General features: G+C 42.7%; 1 protein-coding gene across 3 annotated transcripts in view; it reads right to left on the bottom strand.

Annotated features, from left to right (window-relative positions):
• The window catches only part of RASSF3 (Ras association domain family member 3), a 121,665-nt gene that overhangs the window by 47,032 nt on the left and 55,760 nt on the right, over positions 1–18,873 (bottom strand). The window contains exon 1 of one of the 3 annotated variants that reach the window (XM_010970513.3): positions 17,239–17,559. The exons of the other annotated variants lie outside the window; for them this stretch is intronic. Within the exon in view, the coding sequence (XP_010968815.2) occupies positions 17,239–17,349 (111 nt within the window). The 5' untranslated portion in view covers positions 17,350–17,559. Of the gene's footprint in view, positions 1–17,238; positions 17,560–18,873 lie in introns of those variants that run through there. 3 annotated transcript variants of the gene reach the window in all.

Genomic DNA, 18,873 nt, shown 5'->3' with positions numbered 1-18,873 from the left:
TAGGGTGACACCACCTGCCCCGCCCACAGCACCTGCTAGTCATCCAGGTACACAGCACTCCCTCTTCTGCCTCTGCGGGTTTCTCCACGGCCCGCCAGCCAGCCATGCAAATCCCCTCCTCCATCCAAGCCCATCTGCCACCAACTCAAACTCCTAGACACCTGTGGTATCACGGACATGTTTCCAGATTTCACTCCTCCCCAGCTCTCCAAGAAGCCATCTTTCTAAGCAGTCCTCTTCCACTTCTGCTCCAAATACCATCCCTTCAACTGCAAGGGCAGCCACCGTCTTCAACAATCCCCTCTTCCTCACCTGCATCCTCACTGCCCAGACTCCTTCTGCTCAAGTCTCTCATCTAAAATTGATGACAACACCACCCCAACAAGCTTCCTCTACCTGTGGCCTCCTCATTTCATTACATTGTCCTCTCCCTCCCTGCCAAGCTTCAAGGAGGAGCAGCCTACACCCACTTTCCCCGGCTCATCTGCAAGGATCCTCTCCTCCTCCCACTGCGGTCTGACTGCATCCCCACACCCTGTTCCCCCAGGAGGCAAGAGGCACCCCTCCAGATCTCCACAGACCTCCTACAGGCTCCCCTAGTCCTTCCTGGCTCTTCTGCAGTTGTCCTACTGACCAAGGGGCCTCGAGGCAGGACCCTGCCTTGGCTCCCGGATTCTCTTCCTATCTCTCTAGCCTTTTTTTTTTCTAAAGCATAGTTGATTTACAGTGTTGTGTTAGTTTCTGGTGTACAGCAGGGTGATTCAGTTATACATATGTAAATTCTTTTTCATTATAGGTTATTATAAGATATTGAATGTATTTCCCTGTACTATACATTAGAACTTTGTTGTTTATCTATTTTATACATAGTAGTTTGTATCTGCTAATCCCAAACTCCTAAATTATTTTTTTTAATTTATTAGGGGGTGGTTATTAGGTTTATTTTTGTATCTTGATGGATGGAAGTACTGGGGATTGAACCCAGGACGTGTGCATCCTAAGCAGGCACTCTACCACTGAGCTATACCCTCCCCCCACCAAACTCCTAATTTATCTCTTCCCCTACCCTTTGCCTTTGGTAACCATAAATTTGTTTACTACCTCTGTGAGTCTCTTTTTGTTTTGTAAGTTTATTTGTATCACTTTTTTTAGATTCCACATATAAGTGATATGTATTTGTCTTTCTGTCTGACTTACGTCAGTTAGTATGATAATCTCTAGGTCCATCCACATTGCTGCAAATGGCATTATTTTATTCTTTTCTATGGCTGAGTAGTATTCCATTGTGTGTGTCTGTGTGTGTATGTATATGTATATGTGTGTGTATGTATATATATACACACACATACACCACAACTTCTTTATCCAGTCATCTGTCGATGGACATTTAGGTCGCTTCCACGTCTTGGCTATTGTAAATAGTGCTGCTGTGAACACTAGGATGGGTGTATCTTTTTGAATTAGAGTAGAATTGTTGAATCATATGGTAGCTCTAGTTTTAGTTTAAGGAATCTCCATACTGTTTTCCATACTGTCTGCACCAAATTACATTCCCACCAATAGTGCAGTGTAGGAGGGTTCCCTTTTCTCTACACCCTCCCCAGCATTTATTGTTTGTAGCCACTCCTTCTTGATTCATCTCAGCAAACTCACTCTGCTTCACCTACCCACCCCTTAAGCACTGGTGTCCTCCATGCTTCTGTCTGAAGACCCCATGGCTTCAACAAACCCCAAAATGCTCTCTCCAGAGCACCATCTATCTTCTCCAGATCTTACGGACAGCAAACCAAATAAACTTTGACACCCCACAGGCATCTTACAACACACATTACCAGATTCATCCATGCAACATTTATTGACTGCATGGGGTCAATTCATTGTCTGAACGCACCCTCCCCCCTAAATCTGACCATTCTTCTATATTCCCTTTCTTAGTGAATGACGGCATCTTCTTCCCAGTCACCCACACCAGCAACCCCCGATTCATCCCTGACACCCACATTCAGTGCTACCAGACCCTCTCAAGTCAGCAAGAGCTCCAGCCTGGCCCCACCTCCTTTCTCTCTCCCCACTCTCCCTGCCTGTTCCTCCTCAATAACTCAACAGCCACTGGGGACTGGCTAGAACTTACTCCTGAGGTGGACGTGACTGGATGCAACATGTACTGATAGCCACCAAGAACGGTTCTGCATTTCCAAGCAGCTTTTTAACTTTATATTTCTATCTTTGGGGGAAACATAAATTATACATCTGGGAGAAATCTATTACTTTATAATGAAGCCTACATCTTCCCTTTTGATCACTAAAACTGTTAATATTAGCAAGTGTCTAAATGAATGGAATGTCTATGTGTAAATTCAGAGACACTTTAAACAATATTTAACGACTGTGATACTTAGGATCTGGAGACTCAGTGCTTTCTGACCACAAAATGCAAACATTTTGGTTCACATAAATCATTTTGGATAAACAACAAGGACCTACTGGACAGCACAGGGAACTGTGTAATGAGTTGCTGTAAACAGCAATTTCGTGTAATGAGCTATAAGGAAAAAAACTGAAAATAGATATACGTATGTATGTATATGTATGACTGAATTCCTTTCCTGTACACCCAAAACTAACATTGTATATCGACTACACTTCAACAAAAAATTAAAAAAAATTTTTTTGACACAACACTCATTTTTATAAGGCCAACGTTTAAAATCAAAACAAACATAAAGTGTGAGCAGTTAATGAAATCAGCCATCTTTTCATAACACATCACACATTTTCCAAACTGAAAATGCATCACAAAAACTTCAGGGATACTAGGATACGTTTAATGAAAAGAACAGTTGTTGCTAGAAAAATAACTTTATGATTTCCATGGCAGAAAGCAAAACTTGATGTAATTATGCATTTGAGCATATTCCTTCTAGCTAAAATAGCCAAAAATCTCCAAGTTTCCTTAAGTTAAAAGGAACCACTCCCACTCCACCTAGACATATATATCCTTCTAAATTACTGATAATCCCTCAAATGTAAAAGTCCAATTTTAAGGAAGTATCTTCCCCCAAAGGTTCTTGCTGAAATATCCTCTAAAGTATGTATGAAACTAGAAACATATGAGAGGAAGGTTCTAAATTGCCCAGATTAAAAATAATTCTTCTCTGAAAAGATAATGTCTCAATAATGAACCAAGTTAATCCTCACAACTCATGAATCACTTGACATGGCCTCTAGGAAGCAAAGACCCCCCCCCATCCCTCAAGAATTTTCCTTCTTGTCAGGACAGCGGTGCTTAAATACACCTGGAGCAATCAGAGGCTGAGAGATTGTAAGAAATGAGGCTTGAATTGGGTATTTCAGGATAAGCGAATGGAGACGCTGGTTATGAGTGTGGACAGGGGATAGAAGTTTCTGGAAGCCTCGCATCTGGATATGTTGTAGTGGACAATACTCTGATAGGACTTAACTTGCCAGAAGTTTTCCAGGAACATGCCTGGCAAGGATACGTGCAGTTGGAATAAAGGAGATACTAGAAACAAAAGAAAAAAATTAACTCTTCCAAAGGAAAGGAATACACACTTCCTCACCCACAAACGCAGCACCAGCCCACGAGCACTCAGCCTCAGGGAGCGCAGGGGCCCGACCCGGCGTGGTCTCGGTGGGCAGATGACTCTCCCACATTCATCCTGCCCTGTCTCTGAGGAATGCGGCACTGCTGATGGGCTCTTTCCTAAATAGTTCTTGATACTGTATTTATAACTCCTGCAATACAGACGTTCACAACAATGAAGTGTTCCCTTTGGCTTGCATGAAGCCCGTTTTTGTCAGCAGTACATATGGGTAAATGAAATACACCATACACAGACTCTCTCTGATTCTTTCCCAAGATGTTCCTTCATCAGGAAAAGAAATAATTCCACATAGTCTACTCATTTCTCAAACAATGATTAACCAATTCACTTCACTTCAACCCCACCCAACCAGATATGACTTAAGATAGTTGTTTCCAAACAAATTCATTTGGCATCTCGAGACATTTCATGGAATCTCTTTCAAGCCTTATCTCTGTTACCTTCCCTTCCAATGAGGAATTCAGAGCTAGACTAAGTTAACTATTTGTCACAGAACTGGACAGGGCCGTTGAGGAAGAAAACTGAAGCCCAAAGGAGCTAAGTAACTCCCGACGTCATGTCTGCTAGTTAACAAATGGCCAGGCTGAGGTCTCCAGGTCCCCAGCCCCGTGTACTTTCCATTTCACCTAAATGTCTCACTTTCACACGATACAGAACCTACTTCCATTGTTTATCATTACTCCTCTTGAAACCAAAAGAAATCTGTTTCACTACCGTCACCCAAGTTCTTCTTCTTGATTATAATTCAGATGCAAGTCTGAACAAATGAAACTCAGGTGGTCAATTAACAAACACTGACAGGCCCCTCTGTGCCTGCGTCAGGCACCACACGAGCCATGAAGATGCAGCAGTGGGCAGGACAGACGCGGTTGCCCTCGGGAAGCTCACCGACAGGATAATCTGGAAGGCTTAAAACCAAATTTACTCGGGTCACTGATGCATCCAATAATGAACTAGGATGTCATCTTTTTCCAAAGCATCCAAGCACTTCATAAACACCACAATCAATTCATAAAGAAATTTAAAATTGCTTAGAAATAACTGTTCAAGTCCCCAAACACATATCACCACTTTGCAGATAAAAAGAGACATACATGAGTGAGATGAGGGAATAAATTCACTTTTCAAAATTATCAAGTGTCACCTCCAATACTGTGATAGGCTGAGAACTTACAGTTTATATGAGACAAGATATATATTAAAAAGGGAGATAATTTTACAGTAATCTCTAAACATACCTGTGACATTATCATACTTGCAATTATTGTAACAATTTATAATCTAGGAGAACTTTCCCCACACATTATCTCATTTAACCCCCTCTATAATATTTTGTATTAAAGAGTCCCAAACTGACACTCAAGGAAGTTAAGGAACCTGCTCCAGCTCTCAGAACTGGTAAATGACAGATCAGAAAGCAATAGCTTCCCAATCTTAGATCCCTGGACCTTTCTATTGAAGCCACTGTCTCAGTAAAAGCTCCTACCGAACTGTTTTAAACTGATCATGCTAATAACAGTAGAAATAATACTGGTTAATATTAGTTTATTGAACATGTACTCAAATGCCATTTACTGTCCCAAGTCTTTTATACAAATTAATGATATTATTTATATCATTAAGATCACATCAGTAATACTAAATTCAGTCAAATTAAAAGCTTTTAAAGTGATTAAAAGTCTTTACGACAGTATTCAGAATTAACATAAAGCCAGTTTCAGGCAATCAATTTATTGCAAGAAACACACAACCAAAAGGAGGGGAGGTTCGAGGCAGAGGGGGAGTAGCAAACCCCAGGAGGCTCACGTGGCCCAAAGGAAGAGGTTTCCCATCAGATTCCAAAACTCATACCAGTTTCACAGAGCATAAATGACCTCGGAAGGGTCAGCCAAGCAGACCACATGACTCGCTGAGCTTCTTTAATGGGTGCATTCAAATTCTGCATAAGCAAGCTTGTTTCTAAACTGCGGATGCGTCCAGCAACTGAAATGCCTTGGAGAGGAGATGACACAGAGGGCGGGAGAGCTGGCCACCCTGCGTGGAGTGGGACCCGGCAACAGCCACAGCAACGCCCTTGCAGCACATTACACAGTTCACATAAATTATCTCATCCGATTCGACCTTATGAAAACCAGAAAACAAGACAGTGAAGTGACTAAGTCCCTAAACAATGAGCACGAGGCGATTTAGACCTTCCGGAAGAAAAAGGAAAGCCCCTAGGAAGAACTAGTCCCGCATTGGTCACCAGGTCAATCCAGCAGCCTTGAGCAAAACTGCAGCTAGAATCCGGCAGTCACAGGCAGATGAGAGAGGGGAAACAGAGGAAACTGAAAAGAAAAAAGCTTTCACACCATATGTTAACTTTTACATAAAGGCTTGGGCCAAAGAACTCCACTGTCATATGCCTGCTCATTCTCTTTCCACTGGGGTGGCTTGCTTTAAAGGAAAAAGAAGTGGGTGAAGACTTTGATAGGTAGCCTCAGGCTTGGTCAGGAGGAATCAGCCCCTTTACCAGCAAACAAAGGCACCACAGTGATACAGAAGGGGAAAAAAAAAGAAAAAGAAAAATGAAGCATCCAGGAATGACTGAAGCTTCTTCCTGATCAATTACATTGAGGCTCTCCATTTATTTTGGTCCATAAAATCAAAGAGACACAACCTCATTTCCCGCCATCTTTCATTCTTTGGTTGAATTATTAGGTTCACTTCAAATCTCTCTCAACCACTGTCAGTTCTCCACTCAACCTAGTACCTTCAAAGTACATGATTATGTACAGTAAGAGCTTTTAAAACTAATAATTGCTAATATTTATTACTGCTAATTATGTGCCAGGCACACTACTGCTCCATGATGAAGAAACTGAGGCTTAAAGAGGTGCAATGACTTGCCCAGGACAACACAGGTCACACTGATTGAACTCAGGCTGCCTCATACAACTGCTTGCAATCAATCAATCAACCAATCAATCTATCAATCAATCAAGAACACACTACCCTTTCAGCCCATAACAAAATCCAGTCCCTTTTTACCTAAATAGTAATAGCCTCACCTGAAAAGATCAAGATCCACTTTATTTTTTTATAAAGATTTATGTATTTGTTTTTATTGAAGTATAGTTGATGTACAATATTCTAAAGTTACAGGTACACATATAGTGATTCATAATTTTTAAAGGTTATACTCATTTATAGTCATAAAATACTCGCTATATTCCCCATTGTACAATATATCCTTGTAGCTTAATTTATACCTAAAAGTTTGTACCTCCTAGTCCCCTACCCCTATACTGCCCCCGACCCCTATATTGCCCCTCCTTTACCCCTACATTGCCCCCCATCCCTATATGGCCCTTCTCCCCTTAAGATCCATTTTAATTAAAACTGCCCAGGACTAAAAGTGGTGAGAATGGATTTCATGTTGATTTGCTGATATGGCTGCTAGGTTTGCCTTTCTTGCAAGGTACTCCTCCTACATGACCCACCTCCAAATCCTCTCCAGCAAACGGCAGGAACAATTATGCTTTGGGTACAGTTCACAGAACACATTTCTTCCAGCTAAGACCCACAGGGCAGCAGAGGACCAGGCCCCACACCTCAGCACAGCAGCGCCACCCCGCTCAGTCCAACCACCTGCACCACATGGCCAGCACAGGCCATTAGGGAAAGCAAGAAAGGAATTTTCAAACTTCAGAAAGATCTGAAAGGGCAGTACTTCCCCTCAAAGGAAAACTGGCAAGAAAGAGCGATCCACGAGCCCATTTAAACAAACAGAAACAGGCCTTAAGTGGACAAAAGTAATATTATTGTTTCTTTAAACCACCTACATAATATTTACATTTTCCCATAGCTGGGAAATCACTGACTACAGCCAAGTAACCCCTGAATTCACCTCTGCCATGCTATTAAACCTGGATCTGCTTACGGCCTAAACCAATAAAACTCCTGTTTAATTTCTCAAAGTTCCACAGAAACTGGAATCCAAATAAACCAATTCAATTTTTATTCCCTTGGAAAGCTCCTTTAACTGTAAAACACTATGGAATGTTCAACTTCATTTTGGTGTTGGTATTTTTTTCTCCTATGTAACGTGTGTAGCTATGTTGTTTTCTATTTTCATAAAAATTTTTTGGTTTCTGTTTGTTTTGCCATTTGAGAACTATACCAGAGACACATAAATTTCTATGGCTTAATTAGCAAATTATCAAAAAATATTCCTGGAAACAATCACTTGGGGGAAATTTTCAGGGTAAGTTTCAGTTGTCTAAGAATAACCTACCTAAAGTCAAACTCCTCACATCGTTTTATAAAAGATTTAATTAAGATTCACTTAAGATATCCTGAAAGAAGGAAAAAATTAAATGAGGGCAAACTAGCTGTTAATCAGATTATAAGAGATTAAGCAACCATTTTCGACACAGGTGAACCTTAATGTAGACTGTGAGGCCAGATCTCATCCAATTGCAGTTTTTCAACCGAAGACAACAGCTTATAAGTAAACAGTATAAAGACCCTTTTTTGTAGGTGGAGTTTTTGGTAGTTTGTCCTAAACTTTTATCAATTTCTAGTCTATTTATAAAAGAACTTGGATTCTTCCAAATTCTCCCATCGTGGTTGGAAAACTGATGCTACATTTATTGAAATTCAAAGAGAAACAGGCACTCCCAGTCACCCTTTGCCACATGGTTAGTAAGCGACACATCATCATCCAGCTCCCATCCTCTGTATTCCACAGTGTATTCACAGGACGCTGATGCTTTCTCAGCCATGCCTTTCCTGTGTTGTAATTATAGGAATAGAAAGTGTTTTGCTCTGAGTTTCAGTGATGTCAGCCTGAAACACACTCTTAAAAGTATTTCAAAAGGCCAGAATATGCAATGTCCCTTTGGTACAAACAAAGTCAAAAATAACCTGAAGTTCAGCTGACCACAAAAAAGGGGAAGCATCTACCCAGCTAAATATGCATGAGACTCACAGAGCTCGCTCAAGATTTCCACCTACCCAACAAATGGTCAAAGGCCACGAACAGCGTTCACTGCAAGAGGAAGATCCACTCAGAAGTGCAAAAAAAAAAAAAAAAAATTTAAATTAAATTCACTGTTAGTTAAAGGAATGCAAATCAAATAACAATGGGATGTCTTTAGGAAGTTTTTCCTCTATCTTAATGACTACATTCAGTGGAGCTAAGGATGCAATAAAACTAGATCAAAATATAGCCTTAAATCAGCAACAAATAACTGGAGCCATAAAAATGGTTAGTCCCTCAGGCTCCCTCCATTCTGTACATCTATCCTTATAAAAACAAAATCCACAATGGTAAAGGCTTCTTGCTTAAGATGTTCACTGGAGTCTTACGTATAAGAGCAGAAGTTAGAAGCATCCATGTTTGCCCTCACTTGAGGAATAATGCCTATTCAACAAAATACAACGTAGACAATAAAATGATGGTTGAAATCCTGCAGCAATATCTCATAATTCTAAGTTGAAATAGCAGGATTCAAATCTGTCAGTACAGCACTCCTCAGAAAATTAAAAATAGAATTATCATATGACTCAGCAATGCCACTTCTGGGTATATGTCTGAAATAACTGAAAGCAGGGTCTCTAAGAGGTATCTGTACACTCATGTTCATAGCAGCACTATTCACAATACCAAAAGGTGGAAGCAGTAAATATCCACGGACTGACTAATGGATAAACAAAGTGAGATCTACACACACAATGGAGTATTATTCAGACTTAAAGGAAAGAAATTCTGACACATAGATGAACCTCAAATACATTATGCTAAGTGAAATAAGCCAGTCACAAGACGACAAATGATATGATTCCACTTGTGAGAGACATCTACAACAGTCAAACTTAGAGAAAAAAGAATGCTGGTTGCCAGGAGCTGGCAGGGAGGAGAAAATGGGGAATTATAGTTTAATGGGGACAGACTTTCAGTCTCCAAGATGAAGAAGTTCTGACAATTGGATACACAACAGTGTAAATATACTTAACACTACTGAACACGTAAAGATGGTTTAGATGGCAAATTTTATGTTATGTGCATTAAATCACAATTTTTTAAGATGTCAGTACAGTATGATTACACACGTGCAAAACAAATTTTAAAAACTGGAAAACAATTCTGCAAAATAATATTTATATATATTAATATCTGTGATGTGATTTTTAGAGCACTCTTATTTTTAAAAAATGTAAGAACTTATTGCTCTAGCTACCTATAAAATCTTAAAATCCTTCTATTACTAACGACATGCTTATGAGAAATTACTTATTTTTTAGCATATACAAAACAAAGATGGTGCCAAATTTTGAACTAAGATCTTGCTCTTTATTATGGATGAGAGTTGATCTAACTAAACTCCTTAAGAGGTTTCAATGTCTTATTCACCAAATCCCTAGCACCAGTCTAGCCCACTGTGAATATTCAGTAAACACTTGAGAAATGAATTTAGAAAACTCCTTTCACAATTTTAACACACATACACATTTTACCGAAACTGCACTAATTTCATGAAATCATTTTGCTGATTACATTGTAAACTTTTCAATCCAGGATCTTCTAAAGCTATTCTTTTGGTCTCCAATTCCCCAATTCATCCTTTTTCCTCCACTAATTACCTCACTTTGTTTAGTATTTGGAAAAAGAACTGAGTGCTGCAATATATAATTAGTAAATTATCTTAGCTGATGGAATCATGTAGCAGCAGTGAGCAATTACAGCCCATAAAACGCAGATTACTCTGGTTGTTTTTATACGCTATGAAAGGATGAGCCCTCTCCTCCACACACTGAAGGCGGAGCTGCAACTAGAATGCCATTAGGATGGTTTTATCCTATCAGTTTATAAGTGAAGAAAGGTGAGTCCCACACACACAAGTTTCACAACCCCAAGATGCTGGTGTGTGTGACCCAAGCCAGGCTGAAACTATTCCCGAGAGAAAAGAGCAAGTTCCCCTCCACACAGAAAACTCCTCCCAGGGCGCCCAGCTGCACCCCACCATCCATCTGCAGGCATCTAGACGATGGAGCCTCACGCCCCTGGCAAGAGTTAGTTCTGTTTACGCAAACTGCGTTGTCCAACAGAGATATAATGTGAGCCACTAACTTTAAATTTCCCAATAGCCACGTTAAAAAATAAACAGGTAAAAATTAATTTTATTTAACTCAATATAGCCAAAATATCATTTCAAAATGTAATCAATATTTTAAAATCATTGTGATACATTTTACATTCTCTTTCCTTTGTCTTGGAAATCCAGTGTGTATTTCGGACTTACAGCAATTCTCAAATCAGGTGAGCCACATTTCAAGTGCTCAACAGCCATGTGTGGCTAATAACTGCCCCTATATGGGCAACACAGTTGTAGAATAATGGTCACTTCTATTTTGTGACATTTTTACATTTATTTCACATTTTAATCTTTTTTTTTTTTTTAATGGGCTCTGACATCTCTTTCCTGGTGGGTATCTGACCCTATTTAAAAAAATACAGTTAACAAGTAAACAAAAACCACTTGACTAGCCACTGATAGCCAAACCAGAACTATAGGACGACTACATTTCTGCTGTAACGCAGTCATCTCCAATTTTAAGACAGATGTCAACAGAGAAATGTGTCTTATTCTACAGGGATACACATCTCAGTCAACATTTCCATCTAAATAGACGGAATAGCTTTACCAGACTTTGCACAATAGGAGTGTTCCTGAAAAACCGTTCACAGATAAAAGTTGCCTTTTACTAAAGGAGCAAACTCTGTAAAGAAAAATGAGAGATGTTTTTACTTTGTCTATTTGATAAGCTTTTAAAAAATATTACTAAGTGGGAGGGTGTAGCTAAGTGGTAGAGTGCTTGTTTAGCATGCACGAGGTCCTAGGTTCAATCCCCAGGAGTTCCATTAAAATAATAAGCAAATAAATTTTAAAAACTTAATTATCGCCACCCCCTCCAAAAAAAACCCCTAAAAATATTACTAAATGAGGCTAGGGACTTTTTTTCACTGCTCTGTAGGTATGAGGCAGTTCTGCTCACATGTCACCTTCTTAGAGAAGTCTTCCTGAATCACCAGTTCCAAGTAGGCAGCCCTCCCCTCACCTCACTCTTTCCTTTCATAATGAAAATGGCTTCCAAAAATAACCTCAATCGTTGAATGAATGAATGAACGAATGATGGGCTTTATTAAAATAAGGGGAAAATATATAAAGTGAGTCATATTTAAACTGATAGTAACAGATATATCACCAACATTGTCCATTTTTAAATGACTACCATATGTAAGATCCTGTGGAGGTTTATGGCCCAGTTGGGAGAGGGGGAAATTGTGCACATCTGTGTATAAAGGAAAACTCACAGTACCAAGTACTAGGATTTCCACCCAAAATGATGAGTAGGGTTTCATTCATTCAAGTGCCTACCAAGTGCCAGGCATTTCTTTTAGACACTGGGTGAACAGGCTAGTCTCTGTCCTAAGCAAAGTATAATAACAAATTATATCTCTTGCTATGAAGGGAAAGAGCAGAAGACTTTAAAAGGGAAGGGTTCCTACTTCGGGTTGGTGGCACGGGAAGATGCCTCTGAGAAGATGACATGGAAGCTGACAGGGGAAAAAAAACTGAGGGAAGCAATTCCAGGCCCAGGTTCTGTGATGGGGAATAACCAAGATCCTGAAAAGAACTGAAGAAGGCTAACATGACTAGAGTCCTCGTACAGGCTGTTATTTACATGTTGTTGCATCAAAGAGTGAACAGCGGGCAGGCCTTGTGGTACAGGCAACTCTTGCTTAGCCAGATTAAAACCTACCAGACAACACATATATCAGCTCTTCAATGAGACCAGGACGCAAACCAGCCAAGTTAGCCAAGATGTATCTTTGCAAGCATCTATCTTATAACATCCTATGCTGTCTTTCACCATCCCTTCTGAAGAGGGGCCCAGCTAGCTAATGGCCCAGGGACAAATCAGAAGTGAAAAGCTCGCCTCAAACTGGGGCCTTTATCAAAAGACAGCAATTCAAGCGAGAGGCTGAGAGTAAGCAAGCCCTGATGCTCCGGGCTAGGAAAGGGTGATCAGGCCACACTAAAAGCACTTGGTCAGCCTCGGGTTTTTGGTTTTGGGTTTTTTTTTTTTTTTTTCATCCCAGAAAAAGGAATGTTTACAGTATGACATGCACTGACTGCCAAAGGAAGTCTAAAAAGAATAACCACATTATTGGATATTTTTAGCTTTTCTTTTCATAAATGTTTTGTGTCACTGCTTTCCAAATAATTCCAAATCTTGCAAGTTGGCCAGAAGGAGAAATGGGGGCAGAAAGTGTATTGTTTATGTATGTGGGTATATAAGACTGGTGACTAATTTTCTTTTGAAATTCAGTTAAAGGAATGAGTCTCTGTGAGTCCTGCTCACACAAACACAAAATTCCAGTGGATTAATACTGTGTAAGAACAGAATACATCAGACATGGCGACAAGATGTGCAAGTGACTGTGCACCCGGCAAAATGACTGTTGGGAATGTTTATATTCAATAAACATATAGGGATGCAATGTTAGTATAAAAGTAGATCCAAAATACCTTTGATGTTTTAAACTACTATTCTTTGCTCCTCCCCACACCAGCCATCTATAGCCAAAACTTCTAATGGAAACACTGAATAAAATAGTGCAACTCATTACTGTTGATTCTAGCAATAAGACACAGAAACAGAGAACCACAAAAATATTTCAATTATAATTTTAAAAAACCCATGGGTGAACTTGAGTCCTGTTATATGAAAATCTCACAGTCTTGCCTTATTAAACCATTCTTCAGCATAACTTTTTTAAAGGTGGGGATGGTTCAGAAGACAATTTCAAGTTCTTCAAGACTTCTTGACTATTCAACTTCTAAAGCGAACAGTATCATTTCCTGATTCCTATTAACTGTCAAAGGCTCAAGAAGAAACCTGATCACCCCTCAGCTTACGGAAAAAAAACAGAGTAAGACATGCTCCGGTAGATTACATTAAAAGTTTAGGCCATTTCTACTTTTGGAAGCCTGAATGTGTAGAAAAGGAAAATTATGAATTACAGAACTGCTGCGTTCTTGTTTCTGCACGAAACAAAAGTGAACCCGTAAGTATGAATTAGGAACACTGTAATGAAGATGTGTGCAGGACAGGGGGTCAAAATTTTAAGAAACTCCTAAATTACAGGTGTCCATTTTGCAAAAGAAAAACAGAATTTTAAAATTACATTTTACAGCTGAGAAGCAGCAAAAAGGAGAGTGCAGTTTGAGTCAGCAAAACTTGAGCTCTGCCTTTCTCCTACATAAGTGTGGGCCTTTGGGGAATCACTTAACAAGGCCTTACCTTTCATTAGGTTAATGCTGATAGAGGGTTCTTGGGAGAACCATAAGACAGGATACAATGAAAACCCGCAAAGAGCCAATAATAATCAAACCAAGAAAACATTCAGCCTTTTTGAGGGGGGGAGGGTGGGTTTATTTATTTATTTATTAATTAACAGAGGTACTAGTCCCCAGGATCTCATGCATGCTAAGCATACGCTCTACCACATAGCTATACCCAGCTATGGTTCCCCTCTTCCATTTTCATTCAACGTTCACTGACCAACCACTGAGGGAGGCCCTGAGGATACAGCAGTAAGCATGACATTCACTCATTCAAACTCTCACAAAAAGGGGAATGCATTCATTCCCTTTACATCCTTCAGACAGGTTTTTAAGCCTTTTCTTTCTTTTTTTTTTTTTTTCTTAAAGAGGGTACCAATATAAAATAAGAAAGAAAATGATAATATTTTTGTTATTGTTGGAGACAGAAGTTGGGCTATGTTCCTTTGCCTGGCAAGAGAAGAAAGAAATTTCTCACCCTCCCTCCTGCTTTCTCTCCATCCTGCATTTACCACAAACATCTTGCTTTCTCCGGATATTTTCAGGAGTTCTAGAAACCACATTTTCCTGGCTTTTCCACCAGGTGGTACAGCACCAAAGATATCACCAGTATCACTACATCCTTATGGCAACACCTCTAGAGAAATGATAAATTTCACTTGCACACTATACATCAGATGTATTTACCCAATTCTCAGAATCACCAGTATAAAAATTGAAAAAAAGGCTTCTCTAACTTTAGATAAAAGAAATGTTTGGTATTAAGAGTTCCTTGCTTTAAATTATGATAAGTTTTACTTCCTTGACTCACAAATCTTATCAGATTCACTCTTTAAATAAACCAAAATGCCCACAAAAATTCAGTTAGAACACTTTCTCCAACTGGCAAATAAATCCTCTACCTCAGTACCGTGCAGGTGTTGTTGTTTAGAAGGGGAAATACACAGGCAATAAAGCTTCACAAAACACCATGAAGCTCTTTAAACAAAGGTCTAGGTCTTACCATCCTGATTTTCAGCACAGACTTCATACTGATGTTAAATTAATTCTAAATGCTAAATAAGTAACATAAGTATCATACATATTAGATGAATATTTCATAAATTAATGAGTATAACACTGTATGTGTTTCAATCCAGAAAAAAATATTTACTTTTTAAAGCACTAAAGCACTCTCATACAAGTTTAACCTGGATACTTTGGCCCTTGTCAAGAAGCATCTCACACCTGGGGAATCCAAGACCAGCCAGTTTTTCTGGAGATGCTAGTCACCTTTGGAAGAGACTTCAAACTAGCACAACCATCTCTGACAATGTCTACTCAGAGTGTCAAAAAGTAACAGCTACATAAATGGAAGGAGAAAACAGAAAGTAGAGAAGGGAAAGAAAGGGGAGGCCAAGAAAGACAGAGAAAAGCAAAGTGCATAAGGAAATGCAATTCTTCTAATGAACAATTTGGCGAGGGGCTGGGTGGGGGGAGGCTAGGTATTTCTGACTTCCAAACTTCACAGCAAACTCATGTCATTAGAACACACTCTACTGAATACAAAGTGTCACTTGCTATGGGGGGTGTTCCCCGCTCCCCTAAATTCACATGATGAAGCCCTAATGTGACAGGATTTGAGGTGAGGCCTTTGGGAGGTTATCAGGTCTTGAGGATGAGAGGAAGAGAGGCAGCCCTCTCTCCATGTGAGGACACTGCCAGAAGTCAGCTGTCTCCCAGCCAGGAAGTGGCCCTCATCAGAACGCAAAATGCTGGCACCCAGATCTCTGACTTCTAGCCACCGGAACTGTCAGAAATACAAAGTTGTTAAGTCACCTAGCCTTGGGCATTTGTTATAGAAGCCACGGCTGACTAAGCCAGCATTTAAAGTGACTAGTAAATAGTACGGCCTTAAGCCTTGGAAACAACAAAGAGGGGAGGCTTATTGAACCAGGACTTCACGCGGGATTATCTGCTACTGAGTAAGGGCACCTGACTTCACTCTTGCCCTTCCCTATCCCCCTCCCCCTCCTTCTGGTTTGGTAGTTAAGAGATTCAAACGACTAGAACTTCCGAATCCTAAAAATTTTGAAATTCGACCTCAGAAAGTACTTAAATAAACTTAAAAGGCCTGGCAAGGAAACTCTGACATATTACTCTGTCCTCACCACTCCCATAACCCATCATCCGGCCCTGAACGATTTTCCTTGCTTCTAGTATCCAGAACTAAGTTTGACGGCAATGTTCGGCGTGCGTCTGCTGTTTCTGAAGAGCACCCAATTTGTTCCATTCCAGCCTTCTCTAATCTGTTACGAGCACGTCTGGGTTGGCAAGGTTTCCTCGGTGTGGCTTCCAGGGCCAGGAGGCCGCCGGGTTCAAGCTCCAGACTCAGAAGTCTGCCCAAGTGTCCCGTTTCGGGGTAGCCTCCCCGAAAGACACTGTCACGGTCGGTAAAACCGGCCCAAGCTCCCTTCCCATCTTTTCCCAAGTCATGCTTCTCACCGCACACTTCCTCCAAAAAAGGAAGAAACCAGCCGTTAAGGCTCAGTTTTCTCCGGCTGGTCCTACCTAGCACCGGAACTTGTTTGCAAAACATTCGAGGCTCCTATAAACTTGACTTTACTGGAAACGCACAACTTTGACTCCCGCCACCAAGATTTAGCGCCTGCTAAGGTCAGGCTCCGCGTTTCTCTCAGCACCACCCCCAACCCCCGCCACCAGAGGCTCCCGGACCGGGAAGGTAGGGAAGGCCAGGTTTCCACGGCCACTCCTAGCTGTTCCATGGCCCCCAAACTAATCAGGGGGCCACAGGACAGTGAACGGACTAATAGTGGGGGCCGGCGTGAGGACCCGATCACTGACTCTGCAGGGGCGCGAAGGGCGTCCCGGGGCGCAGGGGAAACGGGGAGTGGCCGAGGGGCGCCTTCTGGCTCTCAGAACTGCTTCCCAGCCGCCTGCCGCCCGAGGCGGAGCCACAGTGGCCATCTGGCGCAGCCTCCCCGCCCTTCCTCCAGCTACCCTGCCCAGGACGCCCAGCGCACGCCGGCAGGCACAAGCTCAGGGCACTACCCTGGGATCCGAAAAGGCAGAAACCCCTTCTCCACGGGCTCCTTCTCCTTCCCCACGAACATCCCCCGTGCGCCCCGCGGAGACACGTGGAGTTGGGGTCCCGCCGCTCAAGATCCCCCGGGAGCGATCCGGCGCGGACTACAGCGCCTACCAGAAACGCCACTCACTTGCTGGCCGGTGCGGGGCTTGCCCTGGGGCGCTCTCCTGAAGAAGGAGGTCCTGGCGGTGAAGAAGAAGTCCTCGGCGTCCTCCTCCAGGCTGCTGTAGCCGCTGCTCATGCTGCTGGTCCCGTCGCGCGCGGGCCGCCTCCCCAGGGCGCAGGCGGCCAGGCAGGGGGTGCCGCGCCCGCCCGCCCCGCGAGGTTCCCGGCGCGCGGCCCCGAGCCGCCGGCGGGTCCTCCTGCTGCAGCTGCGGCCGCCGCTCAATCCGGCCGTGCCGGCCCCTCCCGCCGCCTCCCGGCTTCCCCGCCCGGTTCCCCGCTCTGCCGGGGCCCAGAAGTGCCCAGCGACCCCGCCCCCCAGGGTCCCGCCCCCACCCCCTCGGGCCCCGCCCCCGGAGGCAAGGGACGCTCTCCACGCGGTCGTGGCACTCCGTGCGCGGACGCAGGTGGGGGCGGGACGGTTTTAGGCGCGCTGCTCTTCCCTAGCAAGTTTGGGGAGGCCGAGGATCCCACTTTGATGGCTGCGTCCGGTGCGGCTGTGCTCCGGGTTGTTTCCCCCACCTCCCGGAAACTGCCAATTCCTCAGCTTTCAGTCCACCCGTCGTCCCCCGCCCGGCGCTCGGGCTTGGGGGAGGGCCCAAGCTGAGCAGGGAGCTTTCTCCGCTGTCCCTGCCCCGCTCGCCCCCTCCCGGAGTCCAGCGGCTGGCGGTGGAGATAGCGCTGCTGAGGGACCCCCAGACCCTCGGGGGTCCTACCGCCGTTTCGCCCCGTCCTGACCTCCGGCAGTTCGGCCCTCCAGGAGGGTTAAAGTTAGCTGAGATGAGTGGGGAGGTAACGACTGGGTCGAGTTTATTCAAATGAAAACATCCTTTCCGGAAATTCAGTTGAGCTTCGGTCTTTCCCTCTCGCCCTTCTTTCTAGTGAGGATTCATTCCCAGATGAGGACGGCCAAGGTCATTATGATCTTAGAGGCCACCTGGTGCGAAGGGGGGTGATCTAGTTATGCAGTTCGAGTACTGATTAATTAAACGTGCTTTTTAATTGTCCCCTTCCACAATCCGCTTTAAACTTCCAAGGCACGGTTTCAGTGTTGGGGTGAAGGGTTCAGGGAACTCTATTCGCCCTCCTCAAAAAAAAAGTTCCCTATTTTCTGAATCCTTCCAGTCAGCTAATCCTCTTAAAATGCAAAATTTTCCTCCAAGCCACCTGTGGGTGATTGATAGTTATTTACACCTTGGCGTTATTGAGTTGATTTAAATCAAACTAATTTCCTTGCAGAGATCCCTGACTGAAAGGTTGTTTTGAAGCTTCAGCCCTGCTAGTAAGCCGGCGTTAGGAGAGGGTTCATTAGAAGGGCTGGAGAAGGGTTAGAAAACAAAATTTTCACCTACGATAGCTAGACTTTCTTGCATTATCGCCTTTAATCCTGAAAACAACTCTGTAAGGTAGTTAATGCTATTTTATGCTCATTTTAAACCTAAAGCAGCTGAGGCTGAAAGAGGAAGGGAGCTATCGGTGGCAGGGCTGGATCATTCGGATACACTTCTAGGTCCTGTGCTTGGTCCGTGGTCAACGATGGTCACTTGTGGCCTAGTGGGAGAGAGAACTGGCTCTTGAGTCACCCTATACCCAGGCAGAAAGG

Source organism: Camelus bactrianus, chromosome 12 (genome assembly GCF_048773025.1).
Source record: "Camelus bactrianus isolate YW-2024 breed Bactrian camel chromosome 12, ASM4877302v1, whole genome shotgun sequence".
Classification (NCBI taxonomy): domain Eukaryota; kingdom Metazoa; phylum Chordata; class Mammalia; order Artiodactyla; family Camelidae; genus Camelus; species Camelus bactrianus.
The sequence above is the reverse complement of the archived record's forward strand: the minus strand, read 5'-3'. Positions and strand labels throughout refer to the sequence as shown.